The 21610-nt window shown below is 35.4% G+C and overlaps 1 protein-coding gene across 1 annotated transcript in view; it reads left to right on the top strand.

The window, feature by feature from the left end:
• Window positions 1-21610, top strand: part of ADGRL4 (adhesion G protein-coupled receptor L4) — a 121092-nt gene that overhangs the window by 39570 nt on the left and 59912 nt on the right. Inside the window, exon 3 of the mRNA XM_083360244.1 lies at window positions 13620-13772. Within this exon, the coding sequence (XP_083216370.1) occupies window positions 13620-13772 (153 nt within the window). The remainder of the gene's footprint in view (window positions 1-13619; window positions 13773-21610) is intronic.

The following is a 21610-nucleotide window of genomic DNA, read 5'->3' as shown; positions in this document are numbered from 1 at the left end:
AATTTGAAAACCGTTTCATTTCAAAACCTGTGCTTCAGTGGCTTTTTCTGTAGAATTAAATTACCTTAATCTTTTCGGGAGTCTGTTTCACATTATCTGGGAGATTTGGATTTCTTTTCCTTGGCAATTACTGGGGTGAAGCTTTTCTTGATGTAAATAGAAATCTTTTGTGCTGGACCAGTTGTTATAAAAAATTAATCTATTTGTTACATGCAAACATGAAAAGAATTAGATGGGGTGTTTTACAGTTTTACCACAATACTGCATTTTTTTAAAAAAAATGTTCAGTTGTGTTCAATTCTTGGTGATTGCCTGGAGAAATTCCTGCAGTTTTCTTGACATTGTTTTTCAGAAATGGTTTGCCATTTGCCTTCTCTCTAAAGTTTATAGAAAGTGATTGGCACTAAGGTCTTCAGCTGGCTTTGTGACTAAGGTGGACCTAGAGCTCATGGTCTTTCAGTTTGTAGTCTGTTGCTTTAACCACTACACCAAACTAGCTCTCCTTGCATTTACACCTAAAGTTAATTAATTATAGGGCAATCAAATTTTTCCCTAACCTAGGGGCAAACGCAACTGAAGATAATGGAAGGTTAGAGAAAGAGATATTTCACTGATAAAATATTCCTATATTATTTTCAATCAAAGCAGAATGCAAGATAATTTAAGAAAAGAGGTGTTTTGATTGACAGTTTCCAGAGCATCTGTCTTTGTATGAGAAATCGTTTGTCAGAGGAAGTAGCATCATACAAGACAGGATATATTTTGTGAACTTTGTACAAGTTGTTCTTTTGGGTAAGAAGTCACTGCCACACATAAAAAAAGATGACAGATTCTTACATTTCCTGCTAACTCATACATCTGACACAGGAAAAAAAAAGTTCTAATTGTTAACTTTAGAATTCAGGCTCCATAATGAGGCAAAGTAAAGTGGTGTGGAAATTTTTTCTGTTATATTTGTAATCCAGGTTGGTTTGCTGTTACTTGAAACTCCATTTGATATAATAATTGTGGTGATCCTTGAGTGATGAATATCTATTTATGAATGTAAGTCTAGTACCTTTCATCCTGAAGTTGGACTTTGAACACTACTATCTGTCTTTGCAATCAGAAGTAGGTGGTCTCAGGAAGAATGTATATGATTATTATGAATCATTTAATCTGACTTCAATTTCAAAGGAAATAGACTAAGAAAAGGAGGAAAGCATATCAAAGGCATTTCCAACTGGGCAAAATATTTTTTTGCAAATGACCCATTTATTTCTCATTACCTGAAGTAAAACTAATATTTTTTGCTATCTCGTCCAAACAATCAAGTGTACAGCCTTTTACTCAAGCATTCTTTTTGACATCTGACCAAATGTATTCTCTATTGTATGTAGTAAAGTTATTTTTCCCAGTATTTATTTAGGAACATACTTTCTATGTAATAGCAAATTATTCTGGTAAGCATTCATTTTCTTCCTCCAGTAATTTTTATCCAGGTTTTTTTTCTTAAATCTTTGCATATTCCTTATGCTACAAGGAAGAAATGGAGAGACAAATTAAGGTATCTAAATCTAAATTCTGCCAACATTTTTTTCAAAATGGAAGCACTGAAATGGTGGAATGTAATCAAACACAGGCTTAATAGAGAAGCAAAAGACAAAACATAAAATAAAATTTCATATAACTATCTTGGCCGTTTAGTGTAAGATAATAAAAGGCATCATATCATGTATAAGTATACATATGCATATAATCATATATTTATCCTGAGATTTTTGCATACTAAAAATATCTGTGATGACCCCACGTGTTTAGTTCAGATGAAAGCCTTGTATGATATACCAGGTTTCGTGTTAACTTTGGTTAAGGTTTTGTGACTTAGATATCATGCAACTTCCTTTAAATTTTAGCTTAGTGTGCAAACTCATAAACTGGGTTGATTTAGTAACCATGTCAAACTTGTGGTGTGAATCCAATAAGCATTATCATTTCTAAAGAGTCAAAAATCACATGACTGTTCTATTTCTTAGGAGGTTATCTTGTCTGGGTTATCTATATTTGGAGTTTTATGGTGAAGGGGTTCCCTTCACCATGAAACTCCAAATATAGATTACCCAGACAAGACCCCAAAACCTGGGGGATAAAATACAATAATAGACTAACACTTTCATATAATAGATCTCCTAGGAGGAAAATGAAAGGAATTTTAAATTCTTTAAGACACATAATTGTTCTGTGATCAGTGTGGTCTGTTACAGAACCATTCTATCATTCTGTGATTCATTTGTAAAAGTTCCAAACGTTGCAAGTAAATAAAATTCTCTTTTTCACTCAACAAAATAACTGTTCAGTTGACTTTGGATGATAACAAAAACAAGACACTGGTTCTGTTTCAGTTTTATTTGAAGCATCAGACCTATGTCTTCCTATTTCTTTGGGTCTCCTCCAAGATGGCCCCAAGGAAGAGTCTATAAGTTTTTGCTTCAGTTTTGATTAATTTCAGTTTATTATTATGCTGAAAACTATTATGCTGAACTTTTTTTTACTAATAATAGTATATAAATTTAATGAGTAATTGGCACATAAAAATAAGTCTACAATATCTACAATATCTAGTGTGTATAGTGCAAAATCAAGAAAATGAAATTTAGCTTATTGATAGGTAGTTTTTGTTTAGCTACAGGCTGGTTCTTTTTGAACAAGATGTGGCTTCAATTACTATTTAACTTCCTGAGTGATTGAGAATTCTACTCTATTTTTTTTTCCTTTCACACATTAAAAAAATTCCCAATACACTAATAGGAACATTTCAAAAGTGGAACCATTATTCTAACATTTCCTGCATTAGCCATGTGACCCTGCAAAACTCCATCATCACGTAGCCATTTTCAAGACTGCAAATTATATTTTTCTACTTTTCAAAATGCTTGAAGCTGCTCCAAGTATACTGATCTTTTAAAAGTATGAAAAAAGAGAAGATACTTTCTGAAGTTTTGAAGTTAGTCCAATGTCCATGCATTTCTGGTATATTTCTATAATAGAATAGACATTTTTCAGATCTTTTCAAATATATATATATATATATATATATATATATATATATATATATATATATATATATATATATATATATATATATATATATATATATATATATATATATACATACATAATACATAATAGGGCCTCGCCTAGATTATTAACCTTTAACCAGATTGCTTCTAAAACTCCACATCTTGAGGTGTAAAACATTCATTTGAATCATAAAAATTACTGAATACAATAAAACAATAAGGAAATGGTCTTTGTTAATCTTCACAATTTCCACAATTTGAGAGTTGCACTTTTTTTGAGGTCCTAAGTATAATTCCTCAATTTTTGAAGTTTACTAAACTCACTAGTATTAGTTGGAAAACTGCACAACCACAAATCTGTATTTAGTAATGGTGGAGATTATTATGGAAAAGTACAATTGTGAACTTGGTTTTGTTTCTGTATAACTAGAGCAGTAGCTGAAGAAGTGATATATTCCAGATTGCCCGCTATGTGAAGACCTCTACGCTAGCTAAATTCAGCAAGGTGAATATCGCTGGGATTTGTTTTACAGGAAAACTTCATTTTCTTGTTTTGGAGGGGTTAAGTGAGCAACTTCAACCACTGCTTCCCTTTGGGAATTACGCTACAGAAAACATGTCCGATATCCCCAGAGAGCAGAGAAGCAGTGAACGGCTGTCAAAGAAATAGAGCTGGATGCCATGAATCAATGTGTTCCCCAGCCACCTTCGCTCCATTCACTTCCCAACCAGGGCTGTCCAGCTTTGTGCAGTGACAGCCCCTCAGCGGCCACCAGCCTGAAGCTGTCAAATTCACCCTAGACAGGTTTTGATCACAGGGGACCCTATGTCCAGGTTATTCTGGAAAGAAAAAGGTGAAATATTTTGTGCCTTACTAGTCTTTTTGATGCTAGCGAGGGGGTGGGGGGAGACTACATCCTCAAGTTCAGAAACTTTTGAGCAAAGTCTGTCAAAAAGTTCTCAGGTGGAAGCGCCATTGAACAGAATGAAGGCTGTAAGAGAAGCAAAGATATTTATCAGCAGGCGGCTAATTATTTGAATATGGGATGGTTGGCAAGTGGAGAGCCTCTTAGAAGATAACCTCAGGGACAATTTAACATAAAATTATAACAATGTCGAGTCTAATAGGAGGTCAGTACAATGTATTCCTATAATGGCTGATTTCATAACTGATGCCACCTGCCTATGCAACCTCATTATCCTGTCTATACTACCTCCATCCTCCATGTACCACTTCATTGCTCTCCCTTAATTTCCACACACATATCACATTCTCATTGCTCTATGTATTAATTTCCATCTCAAAATGAAACAGAGTGTATATCTCCAGCCTGCCATCTTCATAATAGCAACTATCGGACATTTCTGCTAAGCTTGTAAGCCGCCCTGAGTCTTCGGAGAAGGGCGGGATATAAATGGAATTAAAATAAAATAAAATAAATAAATAAATTTCTGGTGGTGGTATGAGAAGACTAATGATGACAATTGTTGAGAATGAGGATTCAAGTTATCCCTTATAATCTTGAGATTGCTCATATCTAGCTTTGCTATTATAAGAGATGCTTGAAACTACATTCTCAATAAAACAGTAAATATATTACTGTTTTCTTGTAAAATTGCCATGAAAAGTAATCCAGGGTCCACTAAAATTCATAGTAATTTTTCCCCCTGATATTTTAGAAGCATGAGAACAGCTGTGAATATTCAAATGATACAGCTTTAAAATTATTGCATGTGAATTATGTGGTTATGAAGAAGATTTGTATTAGATATATCCATTTTTATTGAATATTAAGTATATACAGTCAGCAAGCAGGTTTGCCTGGGAGACAGAAATATATGTATAAGTATTCCATAAATTGCTTTGCTTTATCACATTATCATTTTTAAACATACTTATGAGAAAAATAGATCCTCCATGCTCATCTAAACTTATTTCTTAGTCAGTATTATGTATAAAATTACAAATATGCTACGTAGAATAGCTGTGATTATTTTCAATTCTTTGTCTCATAGAGTTTGCATTGTCATATATATAAAGTAGTAGCAGAAACAATTGCATTGTTCCTGTTAAATTAATGTTGTACAAAGGTATCTTTCATTTATGTTGGCTGAAAACAAGCTAAGAAGAAAAATCTGAACTGCCATTTTTTTCTGAACTGAGTTAGGGAAAGTAAATCCCCAAAAGCTCTGATTAAGATGTGGCAAACTCTTCCAAATCTTGAAGATCAATTCAATTTGACACTGAATTAATCCTTTGGCTTTTGTTGAATCTTGGTTGTTTATATTCTTGAAATCGTTATGTTATGGCTTTTCATATTCTGCCACAGTTATCTTTCTTGGGTTTGAATTAAGTGAACTTCTGTAACTGAATTACTAATGATTTCTGCTCTAGTTAGAGCTACAACTCCAGGGAAGTAATCTGCAGATAAGCTTGTAGAAGTCTATTACATTCCTGATGAGTTTCTGAATCTGGTCAGCAGCACTGCCACTTAATAATATAGGCAGTATGGAATTATTGAACAAGGCCAGCAAATTACTTTATAATCTACGCACAACATGATCTAATCAACAGCATCTACTGTCTCTCAAAAACCCCTCTTCTTTCTCCCATGGTGGGTATGTTTCCCGTAAGGTTAAGGTAGTTTCAATACAGAAAATTTTATTTTACTATGAGCCACCCTGAACTTACTAATCTCAGATATTGTTGTTTTCTGAGTAAACAAATTAATATAGCTCTCCCAATGGAATATGTAACTGTACTATATTCCACAATATCAGACAAGACTCACTCAATCTCATTCAGCAGTTGATAGTGTGACTAGTAATTAGCTATCAAGATGCTATGTGAAGAACATTTATTGGCCTCGACTTTTCCTATTTGTGCTGGTTCAATGCTAACATCTGCCACAAAGTTACCTTGTCTTATTTAAGCATTTAAGCATTAACAATGGTGAGGATTCAATCCATTATCCAAGGCCATCAAAGGAAAAAAAATTACATCAATACATTAGGCGTACATTGCTATAAGTGCTTTGAGATTTCTCAAATGTAAAAAAGAATTATTTCCTGTGATGCCTTTCTCTGTTTTTTTTTCCCAATGAAGAGAGTCATTCATTGTGCATATTAGGATTGGGAAAAACTTTAAAGACATGCTTACATTTATTGAAGCTTTGATCAAGTCACTCCATCAAAGGAGATTCATGAACTGGTGTGGGGACCTGCTTGGAAGCAACAGATCAAAACAGGTGGCTTCAAAGCATATTGTAGCCTCTGGAAACACACTACAAATTTCCTGTACATTTCTACTGCTTGTGTGATGTACAATGTTGTAACTTTATTTCCATGAGGGTGGAGGCTGAGTGGCATTCTGAGATGTTTGACATTGATATCAATAGCTAGTCAAGGAGGTTAATCTTATCAAATCTAGGAGATGTTTTGTTTTGTTTTGTTGAGATGGCAAGAGTGCCATTGTTTAGGATTTCATTCTCTTTTGTAGCTCTCAGCTTCTTTAATGCGACCAATCATAAATCCTATCTTTGCCTTTCCTACTTGGTAGTGTTGCCAACAACACATTACTAGTCCAATGCAGCAATCATTATGGGCTCAAGGCTAACCAGGCTCTCTTAAGTTACATTTAAGTTTGTACACTTTAAGACACTCATGAATGAATTGGCACTGGGATAAAACACAGAAGCACAGCCTAAGCATTATTCTTTTATTAACAAGGACAAGAAAATATTACTTGTTTCTTCAGGCAACTGCTTTCTCTTCAGTTTGTCTGCCCTTATAGTAATGTATTTCACTGTGCCAGCCTGTTTTTGTTACCTCTTCTGAATTTTACCAACAAGTCACAACTCTGGCATAACCCAGTTCTGCCACTGATGAGTGGTTTCTTCCCAAAATAGGCCAATCTTGCAGCCAACAACTACTAACATCAAAACACCCCTACACATTCCTCAGTGTACTGCCAAGCCTGACAGCGCAAAAAAAACATGTGAAAGAGTAAGGGATTACTTTAAAAATAGTTTAAAATCTAAATTGAGATACTTTGTGTGTTGACATCCTTTCCTGATCCTATTTTGTCTGTCTTAAAAGATATAAAGTGGAAATTGTTAAAAATTGATAAAGTCTCCTAAATGGTCCAGCATTCCTCACCTTTTCTCTTATTTTGACCCAAAAATGAAACCACTAACTGTATTCATCTCGAGGCTTCCCCATTATAACACAGAGACTAATGTTTTTTTTAATTAAATCTCAAACCGCAAAGCAGCTTGAGAATCAAATGGGTTTGCTCTCCAATCAAAAATTTAAATTGAATCGTGTCCTTATCAAATTTCAACTATCCAATTCTAATTATATCAGAGTAGAATTGCAAAGGTCTCATGTACATTCCTGTTCATGTGGAGGTACACTTGAAATTCTTAAAAATTTCCAGCACAGTATCCACACAAAAGCTGAACAGAACTGCACTGAGCATATATTTCATTGGCAAATCAATATCTTCTTATCACTTAGCAGGCAAACTTTTCTTTCTTGAGTTCTTTTAAATGTTTCCTTTTTAAAGTAAATCTTGAGTTCTTCTCAAAAAGTTTATTCCTTGGTGCCTGAAGAGTATCCTTGCCAGAAGTCATTTGGTTGTGGATAATTAAGCTAGATAGTAATGCAGTCATGGAATATATGCTTGGTTGCCTTCAAAGGTATCCTTTTTAATCAAGACGAGAAAAACAAGCTTGTTTACAAAGTTTACACATTTTTCAATCTATAAACCCCAGCATAGCATTCAATAGAATAGTAAATTATGATAAAAAGTTAAAAGATAAATTTCAACCCTTAGGTTCCAGAACTGATTTATTGTGTCTTGCGTCTTTGATTTATTAAAAACATGGTAATGATTAATATGCTCTACAAGAAATATAAAGGAATATTATAACCTAGATATTCACAATGCACACATATGTTCTTCATTCTCAATAATATTTTTATTTGGAACACCCTTGTTAAATGTCACCTAGGATTGTCAATATTGTTAACTTTGATTCCTAATGGCTTCCGAACCTAATGGTTAAATCAATACTCCTGAAACTTTCATATAAGTTGACTAGGACTATTCCAATATGTAGCTTTTATATTTTCCATATTGAATTTGCCCCATAGTTATACTTTTTAGCTTCATCAAATAGTTTCTGATATAGGAATCAGATGGAAATACAAATGCAGGGGGGGGAGTAAAATTCAGCCTGGAACAGTATTCAATGTATCATTTGGGGGTAGATGTGGGAGGGTATAAATTACTGTATTTTTTTTAACTATCCAAGGAATCACTGATACTTACTAGAAAATAAATTGAAAGCTATAATACCATCACAACTTCCCCAAAACTGATTGCCCAGTTTTAAATAGGACACTTTATATTGGGGCAGGTTTATCTAAATCTCTTATTCCCGCAGATTGCCTCTGAAAGCAAATTAATTCCACAGAAATTTAGTTAGCTTGTATAACTAAAGAAAAGCTAACCTTGAAAGTTGGCAATAAAGAGTTTGTTGTTTCTTTTGTGAAAATGGGAAGAGATATCCTTTGTTGAAAAGGACATTGGGCACTAAAGAGGATCTACTGTGTATAGATCCATTAAATTTTTTACAAGGACCTAGCTACATGGATTGCTGTAAACACTATGACAAAATTAATAAGCAAAACCTGTAAGGATTTTAATAGGAACTATTAAGTGCCAGTTGAAAGCACCCCTTGCCTCATTTGAAGGTTGAACCATTTATTTATTCATCATGAATAAAATTTATATAGCCACCCATCTCAGGAACTGCACCTCCAAGCAATGTACAACAATCCAATAGCAACAAATACAAAACTGGGCAATTTAAAAATATAAAATGCAGCATAAAGTAAAAATTATAAAAAAAGCCAACCATACACAAAGTGAGGATAAGAATGAGCACATAGTAATAATGGAGCCCTGGGGACCCCAGACCTGATTACATAACCAGGTCTTGAGGGAGTTCTAGAATATCAAAGGAATGGAGTAAACTTAATTTCAGAAGGAAGAATGTTTTAGGCCAAGTCTAAGAATGGCATAGAACAACCCAGAGTCTTGCCAGACTAAATTTATATTACCCTCAGGCTAATGGATATACCCTGCGAGATTCTAGGGAGTGGCTCTCCTAACTCTCTTCCTCTGCCTTGTGTCCAGCTATGGGATATGTTGTCTCTTGTCTCACTCCTCTCCTTGGAATGAGCTCCCTCCTTCACAACCGCCAGTTCACTGAAGTCCATCACAATGCCTACCCCTTTATAGGTATAATCATCAGAGAATGTTCCATAAGGCAGGTGCCACAGCAGAGAATACATATCTCCAGGGAGTCATCAAATTTAGGTTCCCACAGTAAAAGTGATTTTTTTTGCACTGTACCACATTTCAGTCCATGAAAAAACATGTGATGGAAATATTTGGTTTGTATTTGAATAGAAAAAGAATGGAACATAACAATTATAATGAGTTGAAAGCAACTGTGTTGTCCTGGAATATATTCTCCCATTCTCTTGGAAGTTTCTTCACCCAGTTGAGAATAGTTTTTTTTCCCCAAAATTGTGTCTTATGTTTGCCTTATATAATCCAATATTAATCTAGGCCTTGCTATTTGATAAGCCTCTCATGTCAAGTACACTTTCAATCACTGCAAGAGAGATGTTTTGTATAAATTACCAAAAACACCCTGTCTCTCTAGCATACGTCAATGAAGAAAACATTACCCAGGATATGTGCATAGCAGTGCTCCCACATCTGCAAGAAAAATAGAAGCATTGTTGACTGATTGTTCCATGGGCAAGAGTTACAACTCTATGAGTTGAAGTAACTCAAACAGGAATAATAAATACAAAAATAAATTCCCAAAAAGTACCCCTGCCTCTAATCAACAATGATCAAAGGCAGGACATGATAGAACTGGGGCTATGAAACAAATCCCCAAAAGGCACTTTTGAAGAGACAACTAGACTTTCTTGGTTTTTCTTTGAAAACTTTTCACTTCTCATCCAAGAAGCTTCTTCAGTTCATGGTTCTCCCAAAGGTAGAAAAAGCACTTTGAGACAACCACAGCCTGGATGATTGAGAATCTGCATAGACATCAGAAGAATCATATTCTTTTTCCATATTAGCCTACCCAATGTTTATATTTTTTTGTTCTCCGGTTAGGGGTATTCATTTGATTGTGATCCTGATGAGGAGATACTCTACTGTGGCCTAACATTCCCTAGAGCATGGCAATTTTCCATTATGAAATGCTTCTGCCAAGAATCGAAGATCTATTTATTTAATTGGTCATTCATTGGGCAACCATATAAAATGTTAGCAATGAAGATTTTATGGCTATTACCTTTTTTACTAGTGTATTTTGTTGAACAATTTTATGTAAACAGCTTTGGGATTTAGGATGAAAATAATCCATGGTATCAGGGAAATACCATAATGCTCAGGAATACCCTGAGATTTGCAGAAGTATCCAAAATATTTCAAAAAGAATTTTAAAGTGCATATATACAAAAACACACTCGTAGCCCTAAGTAAAATATTCTGCTGAGAATTATAGGCACAGATTATCAAATGTTTAAATAGAAAAGCAAACAAGAAGTGAAAAAATATATTGGGGAGACATTACATTGCTCTATGTAAGTTTTATATAATATCTAAGATACTAGAGAAGGAGAGGAGCAGAATAGACGACAGGCTGAAATGCCAGAGTAGGATCAAGATCTGTAAAGAGTCAAGAAACATTTTCTCAAAGGTTGCAAGGTTAACAATGTCTCCCTAACAATGAATATACCCAGTGGTGGGATTCAGCCAGTTTGCACCAGTTCGGCAGAACCGGTAGCTAATTTTTTGTTGCCCAGGCCCAGAATGGACTTCTGGAAGCATCATCCACACAGAGAACCAGTTATTCACATATTCACTGGATATACCAGTTCAGTGAACTCACATATCAGTTGCTTGAATTGTATATACACCCCTTCCATAAGTCTCACGTATTCAGAAATGCCTTCCTTTTTCTTCAAAAGATTCACCTAATTTATGTCTTACTCTTGATAAGGTCCTTTACCTTACACAGATATAATCCTATCACATTCCTCTTAGACAAATATTTTAAGATTTTGAGGTTATGACTTCAGTGTCAAGTCAATAGCTTTAAGTTCATTGGCTATGAATTTAGGAAAAGCTCTATTATTTTCAAGACTACAGTAAGTCTTGCAGTTCACAACATGGAAAATTCTTGTTAGGACACAGGTGGTTAAGGCCAGGCAGGCCTCTAGAGAGTTCTTTATTTCTCTTAACAAATATTCTAGCCAATGGCTCTCCAACAACTGGTAAGTCTCCACACTAATGCTACTTGAAAAGCAGTCCCCCAAACAGCCCCTATAGTACAAAGAGTAAGGAGCACACTCACAGAGCAAAGTCTAGGGTTCCAGGTCCAATCCACCAGGCAGGGACCAGGCACAAGAGCAGGGCAATCCTCAGGACAAGAAACAGGTCCCAGAAAAGAAGCAATTCCAAAGCCCCAGTGAAGCAAAGGCCAAACGTAGGCCACAAGAGAAGGGCAAGGCCCAAAACAAAATTCAAACAGCAATCTTCCAAGCGAGGCAAGGCAAAGAGCAACAGACACGAGTAAAAGCCGGGGGAGTGTAAGCCAAAGCAAACATTCATTCCTGGCAAAGACTAACTCCCCATGGCTTCTCCTTAAGTTATTCCCCTCCAGATGTTCCTTCTGAAGAGGGGTGGGGTGACTTCCTCCCAAATAGCCTGGCATATCTTTTCTGGGCTTGCCTACACTCCACTCTTCTTGCCCTTGGATTGAGTGGAGCAGGCAGGTGTTTCTCCTCAGAGGAGATTGGCTGCCTATCAGCACCACTTCTAGTCAGCAGCTGATCCTCCCCGGTGTCTGTGCAGTGAGACAGCTCTCCATCTGGTCAACCATCTTCCTCAATGCCCGAGAGACCTGGGACAGCATCGTTCTCAGCCCCTGGCATGTCTTCCCTTTCGGATGGTCCTAGGTCCAAGTCTTCCTTCTCCTCTTCCTCCTAACCAGCCTCTGAGGGGTCTGTGACAATTCTGTAGATCTCTTTCATTGTATAAAAGTTTTGCCAGACATGTTCTCTTCATTCTAGAAATCTCCATGAATACCATGCTTTATTTTTTTTAAAAAAAATTATTCACCTGCTGTATTTATTGGCAACTCTGAACTCACTGATGGCAAACAGGTGGGAGATTCAGCTTTATCAGGCTTTTGAACATTCTCTTCACATTCTACTTACATTCAAGTAAATATCAAGAATGCCCTGCAGAATACTTAGTACTTCCTGAGGGTCAGTAAGCTGAATGGTTTATGCCATAGGGATGGCATGGATCACACCGAACCCTATCCCCAGGCCTACTATTGAATGAGAATCATTCTCTTTCTCCCCACCTCTCTTTCTCTCTCTCCTTCCTCTACCCCTAAATGCATGAGTAGGGTAACAGAGTATTATATATATAAAAGGTAAAGGTTCCCCCAAACATGCGTGCTAGTCGTTTCTGACTCTAGGGGCCGGTGCTCATCTCTGTTTCAAAGCTGAAGAGCCAGCGCTTGTCCGAGGACGACTCTGTGGTCATGTGGCCGGCATGAATAGACGCCAGAGGCGCACGGAACATTGTTACCTTCCCACCGTAGTGGTCCCTATTTTCCTACTTGCATTTTTACGTGCTTTTGAACTGCTAGGTTGGCAGAAGCTGGGAGGAGTAACAGGTGCTCACTCTGTTATGCAGCACTCAGGATTCGACCCGCCAAACTGCCGACCATCTGATCGAGAAGCTCAGCATCCTAACCCACTGAGCCACCGTGTCCCTTGAGATATCACTAGATGAGGAAAAATATTCTTTTTCATGCAATTTAAACTCTGCCCACCGCGTCCCTATATTATTTATTTATATATATATATATATATAAAATACACACATATATACATAAAGGCATGCACATAATATACATACAGACACACTCACACAACAACAAAGACATCCAATTTAAAGCTAGTGAATTTAAGATCTTTAGATAAATTTTAAAAATGAAAATCTACTGAGTACATCTTTCTGTATTTAAAAAAGAGGCAAAAGGAAGTTATTATCATAGCTCTATGCCAGAAACAAATGTTTACTATTCCTGATCATGAGTATTTGCCTTTAGAATATGAGTGTGTGTTTGTGTGTATCTCTGTGTGTGTGTCTGTATGTTTGTATGCGTGCACACCCGGACTCACACACACACACACACACACACACACACACACACACCTCAGCTATTTAAGTAATAGCATGAAATCCATTATTTGAGGATGCAGTTCCTGAATCATACAGACTTTTTGATACTTGGATTTATTTTAAAGTTTTTATCAGTAAAAAAAAGTAGGAGGGAAAGTCAATAGCACTTGAGAAATCTCAGATATTTTTTTAAAAAAGTCTTCATTTTGCAAGGAGGGAAATCATTTTAACAGAGAGCAAATCACTTTGTTTATTTACAGATGATAATGAATGTGCAAATGCCACACAACTTTGTGGAGAAAAGGCAAACTGTACAAATACTATGGGAAGCTACTTCTGCATGTGTAAAGATGGATACAAATCTAGTAATGGGAACACAAGCTTCGTAACCAATGATGGTACTTCTTGTAGAGGTAAGATCCCAAGAGATCTTCTGTTCATTTACTGATATTTTATTCCTTAACCATTATGTCCCTTTCTGCCTGTTGTTAATTTACTTAAATACTAAGTAAAATATTAAATGCTTGTTACATGTAACAAACACTTAATACTTTACATGGTATTTTGTATATTAATTTTGTCTATAACCTTGAAGAAATTTATTTTGCTTTAGGGGAAGGAATATGATACTTTTCTTTTACTTTTCCATTCCAGGAAATAATAAGTCAGTTTATTTTGGGGCCAAGTATAAAATCCCTGTGTTGATATTATCTTGTTTAAGTAACATCGCTTTAAAGTAAAGAGATGTGACTTGAGCAAAATAATATCAACACAGGGATTTTATACTTGCCCCCAAAATAAACTGATTTATTATTTCTGGGGCTGGAAAAGTCCTGAAAAAGTATTTTCCCTAGTGGAATAAATTTCTGTGCAGTTATATGTTTTTCCTATGTAAATTCAACTGTATTCACTGAAGCATGGGGGATTAAAAATGTGATTCCTTAAATATTTTCACATTAGTCCAATTACATACCTCAATATATATTTTGTTTTTCATAGTTTAAAAACAGTATTGAATTAAACCAAGTTCAGGGGCTACTGAGAAGGCCCTTTGGTTTATGGCATATATCTACATGCCCAAGCAGTGGTATGTTTTGTCGTATGACTTACATTTTTACATAACTAATGATAGAGCGCTCTCTCTCTCTCTCTCTCCCTCTCCCTCTCCCTCCTCTCTCTCTCTGCCATGAAATGGGTTGTTTTTGTAGGGGAATAGGAAGAGGAAGGTGTGTTGCATATGTTTGCTACCTTGTGTTATTTGTAAAATAATAAAGGTAGAATACAAATAAATAAATAAAATTTTAATTATAGAATTTGTATGTCAGAAGTGCCCTCCCCAGAGAATGAAATGTTTTGGGGAATGTTAAAAGAGGCAGAATATTATATTTCCCCTAAAGGAGAAGAGGAGAAACATGTTCTTAAAGGCAGAAAGCAGCTCCAGTCTTCCTGCCGTAGGAAAACAGCCTTAAGCAGAAGAATGAAGAGGCCAGTCTTTAGGACATTTTGAATCCATTCAGAAAGATTGGGCCACTCTATTCATAAGCAAAGAACAAACAGAGACTCCAGATAAGCAACACAATTAGGCAAATTGACAAGAATAGCTCATACAAGGACCTACGATTTGCATTTCCCCTTTTGCCTGTAGAGCCAGCCATGATCCCTACATGACCCCATAGGAATCTGGCAACAGCCATTAGAATATTAAAGGACATTTTCTTGCACAGGAACAGGTATCTCAATCACGTGGCCCCAAACAATGTATAAAAGCCCACTTATCTCAAACCCATTTTGTCAGCCATCCCAGAAACATGGTGCTGCCATTTTAATTTTGGGTTACCAATAAACAGAGACCTTCTTTTCTGCAGCCTCCATTTTGTTTTCAGCATCTTTCTCCTGGCTTAGAATCAGATCTGATTTTTCTTCCCACAATCCCATATGTAGAAAACTCTAGTTTCTGTAACCCTTAACTTTGTAAAACAGTGCATAATATGGCAACAACCTTTGAACCAAGGTATCTCAAATGAGCTAATTTACAGGATGCATCTAGAATCCAGGAAACATACCTCACAAGAGAAGGAAATCTGAGGAAGTTGCAGCTGCTTAAGCACTGTTTGACTACTGCTACTGTTGCTGCTCCTGCTGCAATCACAATACTCATGTTTAACAGGAAGGAAGGAAGGAAGGAAGGAAGGAAGGAAGGAAGGAAGGAAGGAAGGAAGGAAGGAAGGAAGGAAGGGGATATAGGTTTTCATGTCTCTTTTTCTCTCTTCCTCTCTCTCTCTCTCTATTTAGTTTATCCAAATTTTTCAGCACCTGTGTAGTTCAATACATTAAAATTTTAATTTATCCTATTATCGTGCAAAAGTGTTAACATTTCCAGTTTCTCTGAGGTTTTGTTAAATGAGGCTATGCTTATATAAGCTGGACTTTTATGAAAACCAAATTTTATAAATATAACCAAACATAAACACATCCACATAATGTTATACTATTTTCTCCAATATAATATTACCAAAATATTCTAAGATGCCACACGGCCGATTCCTAAGGACTCCCATGGTAATCTAACTTTTTAAAACTATAACTCACATTTTTTCAGGAGTTTTTAATGTTGGAAGGTTGTGAGATTGTAGAGCAGCCTCTGAAGGCCCATTTGACTCTCAGCACTGAGAGAGGTTGTTACCAAACTTATTTATTTATTGAACATACATCCTATCAAAATATTATGATTCTTGGCAGCTCCCAATATATGCAAGGAAAAAAGATGTTCTTCTATCCTATGCATTCATCTGAATCCAGATCACAAATTCTTTCCCATTAACAATTAAAATAAAGGTAATGATAAACTTTATATTACAGTGTGCTATCTTAATTGTTGGTTTTTTAATTGATATGCTGCCACATCTTATAACTCCCAATAGGTTACAGCAATTTAAAATGCAGCAACAGTAAAATGTCCACGGTAAAGTACGATATAAAATGATTTAACATAATAAAACCAGCACAGATATCAGTTCACCCTCAGACATTATCCGAAGCAATTCAGTTTCCTAACTAATGGAAGGCTGCTACAAATGACACCAATTGTGTACCTTATGAGAAATTGTTCCAAATCACCAAAGCATCACTGAAAAATAGTTTTCTTGGCCCCAGTATTCTTTGGTTCCCAATGGGATAGCACAAATCATTTAATGCTGACATATACATACAGGTAATCCTCGAGCAGTATATAGGTAGTCCTTGACTTACAACTGGCTCAGTGGGTTAGGATGCTGAGCTTGTTGATCAGAAGGTCTGCAGTTTGGCAGGTTGAATCCCGAGTGTCACGTAACCGAGTGAGCGCCTGTTACTCGTCCCAGCTTCTGCCAACCTAGCAGTTCGAAAGCACGTAAAAATGCAAGTAGAAAAATAGGGACCACTACGGTGGGAAGGTAAGTGTTCTGTGTGCCTTTGGCATCTAGTCATGCCAGCCACATGACCACGGAGACGTCCTCTTTGGCTTTGAAACAGAGATGAGCACCGGCCCCTAGAGTCGGAAACAACTAGCACACATGTGCGGGGGAACCTTTATCTTTACCTTACCTGACTTACAACTACAATTAAGCCCAAAATTTATGTTGCTAAGTGAGACATTTGTTAAGTGACTTTTGTCCCATTTTACAACCTTTACTGTCACAGTTGTTAAGTGAATCGCTGCAGTGGTCAAGTTAGTAACGCAGTTATTTAATTTAATTTAATTTAATTTAATAATATTTGTATACCGCCCTTCTCCCTGAGGACTCAGGGTGGTTCACAGGGCAGAATAAAATACTAAATACAAACGTTAAAAAGAGATTAAATAATTGCCCATGTTAAAACAGTTGGAATAGAATTCTAAAACACCAACTTAAACATTCAGACACCAAAATAAAAAACCCCACCAATCCCCATCAGGCTAGGCTGGCTTGTACAAACAGAAACGTCTTGAGATCGTGACGAAAGGAGCGAAGATCGGGCGCCATCCGGAGCTCTACCGGTAGTTATTAAGTGAATCTGGCTTCCCCATTGATTTTGCTTGGCAGAAGGTCGCAAAAAGTGATCACGTAACTCCAGGACACTCCAACCGTCATAAATATGAGTCAGTTGCCAAATGTTTGAATTTTGATCATGTGACAATGGGGATGCTGCAATGGTTGTAAGTGTGAAAAACGGTCACAAGTCATTTTTTCAGTGCTGTTGTAACTTCAAATGGTCACTAAATGAACTGTTGTAAGTTGAGTAGCACCTGTATTATTATCAATTCATATTTAAATATATTTAATATAAATCAATATTAACGCCACTAAAGCTAAAACTAGTAAACACTGGGAAGGGATGAACTTTCTGAGCTTTAATGGAGCTTTAATTATCTAGATTAAATGATACACCAGCTGATAAGTGATAGAAATTACATCAATATTCAATATTAATTTAAACTGTGTTTCCAAAGATAATCATAAATAATTCCAGACCTATTGAATCAGACCTGTGGAATAATGCAACCAGTTTTTTTTTCCTGGCAGTATAATATCTTTGGCCAGTCTACCATGCACAAAACTACAAAGTAATTGTATTGATTGTGCACGTTTTGATTGTTAATAAATTCATATCATATTATCCAATTGTATTATTACAAAAGCTTCACTTGCATTGTCCACCAGCAATAAATCCTTGAACTACATTTTGAGTTTTAAAAAAAAATTCTGAATGATACCTTGAAAAACACTTATAAATGATTCACATTCAAATTAACCTCTGTCTTTTTCACTGATAATTTTGAGCTATGGTAAATTATTCATGTCAAATTCTGCACAGTGCTTATTATGCTTTAGAGGGAAAGTGCTGCTAATATTAATGTATGCATTATTTTTTAATATTCTATTTATAACTGCCTTTTTAAACCTGACTGGTTTGCAGTACATTATTTTGTCAATCACATCAAAAACCACAGTAGCCTGGTTTTGGTCCATCCCTGGAGAAGCAGCTATATAGTTTTATGGGATGCATTTAAGACACAGCCTCCTGTATGAAACTAATATGAAGAAAAAAACAGTTTTGATAATGAGATTGGTCCCTAGCTGATCTTTGCAACCATGATGAAAATGGAAAAACTTGCAATTGGTCTTTTGTGTAAGTTTATGTCTATCTGTGTATATTTGATAAACTTGATGTTTTTTAACACACACGTACCATATACATTTTAGTAAAGCAGTTCACCTTGCTTAAAGATCCCAATTCTACAGTTGTTATTCTATATGGAATCTTATTTTATCGACATTCTGTGTAGCATAAGATTTGCACTCTAACTTTGCACTCTATATTGTATCCAGCATCATAGAAGGGATTAAGCATGGGAAAAACATTCAGAATTATTGTCCCAAATAGTAAATGAAGACAAGCAATATAAGAAATACTTACTGGCACTACAGTGGAAGTGGAATGACAGCATGGTGTATTGGATTTGAAATAAGGAGATCCAGGTTTAAGTCTCAGCTCTATACAGAAGGCACTGGACAACCGTTAGTTTCTTAGACCAACTTACCTGGCTGTAACACAAATGGATCTAATAAGCTGCCTTGAATGTTGAAAGAACTGACATTAAAATTAATAAACAGATAATTATGACCCAGTGACACTTCTGCACTTTAATCAAGAGTAGAAGAAACTACCAAAAGGTAATTGGAAAGTTATTTCAGAAAACGTCAAAGGCTTTAATAGATGCAAAAGCTCACAGCCATGACAGCTTAACAATATCAATTGCTGTCTTTAATCAAGACTTCACATCATTGATTGTAGCCCAGATAATCCTTAGATGATATTCAAGAATCACATTCCAATTTTCAAAATGTCATGTTTAATGTATTTAATAAACATCATTCAGCAGCAATTCACCCAGAAATTTGAATGTGATTACCAGCTATATAGGTTAGAGAAAATATTTTATATCATCCAGCATTAATATCATCTTAGTGATTAGCCAAAAACAGGTGAAAAATGTGTATACTAAGGTCCGCAATTCTTTGCATAAAGGAAAAATAAGTCATATAAACCATCAAATGTTCAAATACATTGCAGGTTCTTATGGATAACCATATTAATTTATCTTTTTACAATTAAACCCCACATTTTTCAGTACTTCTCAGTGTTGGGAAGCTTTCACCTTAGCCATCTGAGGCCTCAGAGCTTTATGTGGCTGTCAAAAGCATTAGACACAAAACTGAGAAATCTCTGAAAGTTTTTACCAAATTTAATTAGTTATTGAATTTATATCTCACTTCAATCTCTTGGCAATTTACGGTATATGGATGGGGGAAATGAGTCCATAGTACGATTAAAAAAAACAAAATCATAAAATCAACAATCACATAGCAGTATAAAATAAAAGACGGGCAGTAAGTCAGAGATATTAAACACACAACCTACTAAATACCGGTTGACTGTAACACTCCCATTTGTGACCTAAACCACATTAAATTACAATGGGGAATATTTAACGAAACGAATTTTGAAATTTATAATGAAACATGTATAATTATAGCAACCAAAGGACAGTCATTTATCCAAAAGCTATCCTTTAGATTTATTTTTTAACAACTCACTTTTGACCTTTTTCCTGGATTTTTTCACTTTTACTGTATAAAAGATACCCTTAATTCACAGTCTTTCACATTCGTGTGAAAAATATGGAACTGAATTCTCTAGTGAAAATAAATTTATTTATACTGTTTCAGATGTTTATTATTAGAATATTTATTTATTATTTATTTATTTATTTATTTAATTTATATACCGCCCTTCTCCCGGAGGACTCAGGGCAGTGAACAGGGCAATACATAAAAACTAGATACAAAAATTAAAAATTATTAAAACGTGATTAAACAATGCCCATAAGTTAATACAAATTAAAATTGAAGTTCATTTATAAAAATCCCACCCCGTCCCATCAGGCCAGGCCAGCTTGTTTAAAGAGATGGGTTTTAAGATCGCGCGTGCATTTTTTATGCTTTCTTGATTTTGTTATCGAATTTTCTTTTGGAAAACTAAGTTATAAACATAAACAATATAAAATGTGGTAACACTAAGCATAATATTATGTTTTAAAACTTGATATTTATTTGAATTAAATAAATAAGTTCATAGCTTCTTTTCTTGTAAATAAAAAATAAAATAGAGCCAGTAATAGACTATACATTTATCTATTATTTCATTTTTATACAGCTACACATTGTATGGATTCTTGGTACAATGCATTAAAACCAGAAGTCATCAGGATAATGATTTCAAATAATGCAGGCATAATGTTACACTAAAAGCATAACATCATTAATTAAATTACGCCATTATAAACACAATTATAGGCAAACCAATTACAGTGCTTAACCTTCAGAACAACTCTATTTTAGTTGCTTTTCTGAAAGAGAGGATTGATGTTCTACAGTACATTGTCATGTGGATTTGAAATTTCAGCCGACATAGTAGAAGTTTTAGATTCAGGTATAATAAATTAAACGTATGCTCATTATTGCTCTTTGCTCATGGGTTTTGTAGAAAATCTGTTGTATTTCAAGCTTTACCCTTGAGCTCATAATAATCCGATTGAATTAGCATATGTTAGATGTCTTTGATAAAAATGAGCATGCAGGCAGGGTGTAGGCCTTCCTCAAATCCACTGTGATTTTGTTGAATGCCTCCTTGGGGGCCTCTGTGTAAACAGGGATTTCTCCCCCCCCAAAAAAAAAATATAACCTAGAACATCATGGTTGCCCATTTCATTGAAATATTTCCATACATATATCTGAACTCCATGCAAATATGTAACTTCTATTACACAACGTGTGCTCATTCGCTATGGATGTGAAAACAGGTTTTACTATTTAACACACAGGAGGAAAGTGTCACAAACATATTGAGTCTTTTTTTTCTTTAAAAGAATAGCTGAATCCAGGATTTTATAATTAATCTCTATGCTTTTATTTAAGATTTTCTCTCCCGTCTTATTTTCCCTGTCATATTTTCATTCCATCTTATTCTAGTTTATTCTGGCTTTTCCTTGTGCAATCCACTTCCAGGTTCACCTTTTCAAAATGCAAGCTCAAAATATCAAAGAAACAGAGGCTGTGTTTCACATCTCAATGTTTGTGATGAGCTCCTCCCCTAAATCTTTTAATATCTATTGTACCTAAATAGATGCTGGATTTTTTGGCACTCATTAAATCCTTCTGATATAAAAGGA

This window comes from Vipera ursinii, assembly GCF_947247035.1.
Source record: "Vipera ursinii genome assembly, chromosome: 3".
NCBI classification, from domain to species: Eukaryota; Metazoa; Chordata; class Lepidosauria; order Squamata; family Viperidae; genus Vipera; species Vipera ursinii.
Note: the sequence above shows the minus strand (reverse complement) of the source record. Positions and strands in the feature narration are given on the sequence as shown.